The following is a 4,519-nucleotide window of genomic DNA, read 5'->3' as shown; positions in this document are numbered from 1 at the left end:
ATCTTGTTTTTCTATCAATTACACTTCTCAAAATCTCTCAAGGCCTGTGTCCTTCCAGACAGACATAAGTTATAATAATAATAAAAAAAAAAAACCTGAAGGGGATGTGATAAGTTCAGCAGAACTACTAGGCACTTCAAAACCACAATATACAATGTTCTACACCCAGAGTCCATGTCCCCACCTCCTGTGCAAAGGCACAGACATACCATCCTTCCCCCAGCTCATCTTTGCCTCTGGCCAGGATCCCCAAAAGCCCTGCTCCCCTAACAGGGTAGGGTGGGCAGAGAGCTGAGCCTCACCTGAAGTCCAATTCCAGCCTTTGTGCCAGTTCTCTTTGCAGGTATAGGAGAATTTACAGTCCTCCCACCACTGGTTACAGTCCTCCTTGCAGAGGGGGACATTCAAGATGCGTTCCTTCCTCCAGCTCGACTCTGCCTTGATGGGGAAGAGGGAGCATTAGTTTTCAAACTCTTAACACTGGCCTGTGTCCTCGAAAGCAGAGGCCCCTTCAATACTGGGGGCCACGTAAGGACAAAAGACTTGTTTCCCCCTCAGTCACTTACAGGCTGGATCCAGGGTCCCAGATTTGGGGAACACTCGTAGAGACATGTGTCTTGGACAAAGTGGCGTTTGCAGGCTGGAGCCATCATCCCACAGTGGTTAAAGTTGAAGCCATACAAGTAGGAGGCATCCTCATGGGCTGCGATGCTAGTGTTTACTGTGCAGCAGGCTCTTTTTTTCCATGGGCTACACTGGAGGGTAGAGAGTTGGGCCAATAAGAAAGCTTGAGAGTCAATGGGGGGGGGGGGGGATTATGGGAAGATCTTGTTGCATTGTTTGACCCTAACTCTGCCAGTCTGGGAAAGTGGACCACCTCTACCTGCTCTAAGCATACCTAGGTCATGCTGGCCAGAAACTCAGCCAGATCCAAAGAGAGGTGCGAGGAATTTTCTCCTAATTATACAGCTCAAGCACCTGAACATCCCATGAAAACTGACCCAGGACTGGTAAATCAGTTACTATTTCAATGAGTAGACAATTGGAGGGGGGTTAGTAATTTTTCCCAATTCAGATAATTGCATCTGTTCTTTCTCCCCTTCCCCATTTGGAAAGTCCCTGATCTCTCCTCCAATTAGAAGTCAAATTACCTAATGTTGTATTCGGTTTGATGGTTTCCTTGTTTGATTGTTTTTTATGTATAAAAAAGTTTATCTCCCCCAGTATTCAGGGTCCATGTGTCTAAGCAGAAGAAGGGGCCTGTTCCAATTTGGACATGTGCCCTGCATTGCTTGATAAAACTTCATGTTCAGGAGATGGAACCTTTGTTTCCTCCTTCATTTCATCTTTCACCCACCACCTACTATGCACTGTATTTCTTACAAGAGCTTTGGGCTTTTTCTTCTGTTTTTCCAATCCTGGGATTGTGCAGATAACATGGACTTTTGGTTATTAAAATAAATTTTAAACCATTTTTAGATAAAAAAATTTTTGTTAAGCCCTTACTTTCTATCTTAAAATCAACACTGTATATTGGTTCCAAGACAGAAAAGTGGTAAGAGCTAGGCAGTGGGAGTTAAATAACTTGCCCAGGATCACACAGCTATGAAATGTCTGAGGTCAAATTTGAACCCAGGACCTCCTGCCTCTAGGCTCTCAATTGACTGAGCCACCTAGCTGCACCCCCAGATGATTTTTTTTTTATCTTTTTTTTTTTAACCCTTAACTTCTGTGTATTGGCTCCTTGGTGGAAGAGTGGTAAGGGTGGGCAATGGGGGTCAAGTGACTTGCCCAGGGTCACACAGCTGGGAAGTGTCTGAGGCCAGATTTGAACCTAGGATCTCCTGTCTCTAGGCCTGGCTCTCAATCCACTGAGCTACCCAGCTGCCCCCTCCCAGATAAAATTTTAAAAGAACTTTCTCCTCAAATTTCTTCTAGCATTTTCTAGTAAAATCTTCTTTGAGCTTATCTTCCTCCCAGCCTTTTTAGTTACCCATTTATTTATATAGCTCTCTTTGCTCTTATTTGATGGTAAGTTCTGTACAGGCTATGTCTAATCTTTCCCCAGGATTCCCATTGCCAAACTCATGGACCTTCACAAATGCAATAGTTTGACTGTCACTTCTAGTTCTGACAATCTAGGATTCTATGAAACTTCTAAGAGCCTGAGATGTAGATGCAGATTAGTCCCAGCATGACCAGCTCTCTGACTTTGAGCAAATCACCTAGCTCTGAAGCCTCCGTTTCCTCATCTGCAAAAATGGGCTAACTTCCCATTTTTGGTGGTCATGGTTGTGAGAAAACTTTGAAAACTATCAAATTAGGAACTATTAGGAGGAGTGCTCCTGTCCCTAAATTAGGGATGTGCAGTGCTACCTGTCCCCTGTGGCCCACCTTCTAGCCTAATCTCCTGTCCCATCTCCTATTCAGGATACTGTAGTAGCACATTCCCCCTCCCTCCCAGAGAACCTCCAGGAGATGTTCTCCCTGCCACTTACCTGTTGATGAAGATCATCTTCTTGACTAGGCTTGTACTTGTGGTGCTTACCATCCATGCAGACATCAAGCAGATCATCACCCTTCCGAAGCCCATGAGCCATGGCCATGAGGCCCAGGAAGAGCAACCCCCATACCAGTTGAGCCATGGTCTTTGGTCCCTGGAGCTCAAGAGAAGAGGAAATCATTGGCTGAAGGAGGATGGGACCAGGAAGCTGGGGAGAGGGAGACTAGGAAGGGTCATGGCTAGAGGTAACTCCAATGATGGGAAATGGAGAATTGGGGTAGGGAGATTGGGAGTGGGGAGAGTGGTTAAGGTCTTAAACTAGAGAGACCCTTTTGGTAGCCTCATGAAGCCTATGGGCTCCTCAGAAAAATGCCTTTTGATGCATAAATCAAATACATAGGATTATAAAAGAAATCAGTCATGTTTAAATAGACATCAACATTTTTTTAAGTTCATATACCCCAAGTTTAAAATTTCTGGTTTAGGAGGAAAAGGTCTTGGGTAGTTGGGATGGAAAGAATGGGCCATTAGTCAAGAGAGAAAGAAGGAAGGAGGGGAGGTAGGGAGGAGAAAGGACACTAGGAGAGCAGAGTCTAGGGGGACCAGGAAGCACAGATAGTTGAATCCTTGTGGAAGTAGAATCTCTGACCTTTGGCCAAAGCTTTCTGCTCTTCTGGACACTTTATCAAGAGGAAACGATCTTGTGGCCTTTCCCTCTGAGGGGAGAGAGGAAGGAAGAGGGAAATCTTGATTCCACTTTCTTCCTTCCTACCCCATCCTCAGCCCCAATCATTACTTAGACCAGAAATTTGCTTAGTCATTTAGCAAGTCAAAAATGGGAATACAATCTGAGTCAATTGAATCATTTTTTTTTCTTTTCATGGCACTGATACTCTTCAGAAAAAAATAAGTTTAACTTTTCTGCCTTTTTTTCCCCTCAACCCTGAGGGAAACGGTTCCAAATTGGGAGTCTGATACAGAATAGCTAGGTGATGTAGTGGATAGTCTCAGGTCTGTGATCAGGAAGACCTGACTTCAAATCTAGCTCAGATACTTACTGGCTGTGTGGACCCTGGGAAGTCACTTAAGCTCTCATCTGTAAAATAAGCTGAAGAAGGAAATGGCAAGCAAACCACTCCACTACCTTTGCCAAGAAAACTCCCAAGTCAGACATGACAAAACAACAACAATTACAACAACAACAAATCTTGTCCAGGAAAGGTTAAGAGAGGCTCGTGGCTGGTAACCTCTAGGGGCAAGAAGATAGATTGGAAAGAGATCAAAAAAGGGAGCTCCTTCCCCCAGGAGAGGATCCCTCATTTCATCCCCCATTGCCTTCCTTCCCTGAGTTTTCCTCAGTTCCACGACATACATTCCTTCACCCTGAGCACTCTCTGGAGCCTCTGCACCCATTTCTAGCAATCTGTGGTAGGAAGTCAGGGGCAATAAAGCAAAGAGAATTAAGTTTCTATATCCCTTCCCTGGAAGTGGAAGAAGAGAGGATTCTAATCCTGCCTGTTTCTGCCTAGCTATGTAACCTTTGGAAAGTCTCTCCAAGTGTCAGGGCCTCAGCTTACCCAGGGATGAAACGAGGGAGTTAAAGTAGAGAATCAGCTGAAAAGAACACATCTAGAACAGAACTTCCAGTGGAGGGAAGGAGGGGAAGAACTGGGAAGATATCCCTACCTCCAGAAAAAGACCAGAAGACCTTCAGAGGCCCTGTTTCGGAGTCAGCTCTGGTTCCAGTTCTGGCCCCCTGTCCCTCCCACTTCACCCCAGTGGGGAGCTGAGGGTTTAGTGACCAAGGAGACCAGGGATTGACAGGTGAGAGGCCTGCCTTGCCAAGGAGGGGCCATCCAAGGGAGTTAGTTAGCAATCTCAGGGGGCAAAGTTTGAAGGGCAATTCCTATCCCCCCTCCTTTCCCCAATACCATTAATTATTGTCCTCAGGCCTCATGGAATCCAGAGTGGCTAAGAAAGAAGAAATTGAACTGAAAAAATAAAAGTTAAGATTCT

The 4,519-nt window shown here is 45.3% G+C and overlaps 1 protein-coding gene across 1 annotated transcript; it reads right to left on the bottom strand.

Annotated features, from left to right (window-relative positions):
- Nucleotides 1-302: 302 nt before the first annotated feature.
- On the bottom strand, nucleotides 303-4,279 carry LOC123255375 (folate receptor alpha-like; the record flags this gene model as incomplete). The annotated part of the gene is made up of 4 exons (XM_044684185.1): nucleotides 4,190-4,279; nucleotides 2,499-2,657; nucleotides 567-755; nucleotides 303-438 (listed from the first exon to the last, which is right to left on the bottom strand). Coding segments are annotated over exons 2-4 (472 nt in total), but the record flags the coding sequence as incomplete, so codon positions are not given.
- Between the last annotated feature and the right edge of the window lie 240 nt (nucleotides 4,280-4,519).

Source organism: Gracilinanus agilis, unplaced genomic scaffold (genome assembly GCF_016433145.1).
Source record: "Gracilinanus agilis isolate LMUSP501 unplaced genomic scaffold, AgileGrace unplaced_scaffold45108, whole genome shotgun sequence".
Taxonomy (NCBI): Eukaryota; Metazoa; Chordata; class Mammalia; order Didelphimorphia; family Didelphidae; genus Gracilinanus; species Gracilinanus agilis.
This window is presented reverse-complemented; position numbering and strand designations above follow the sequence as displayed.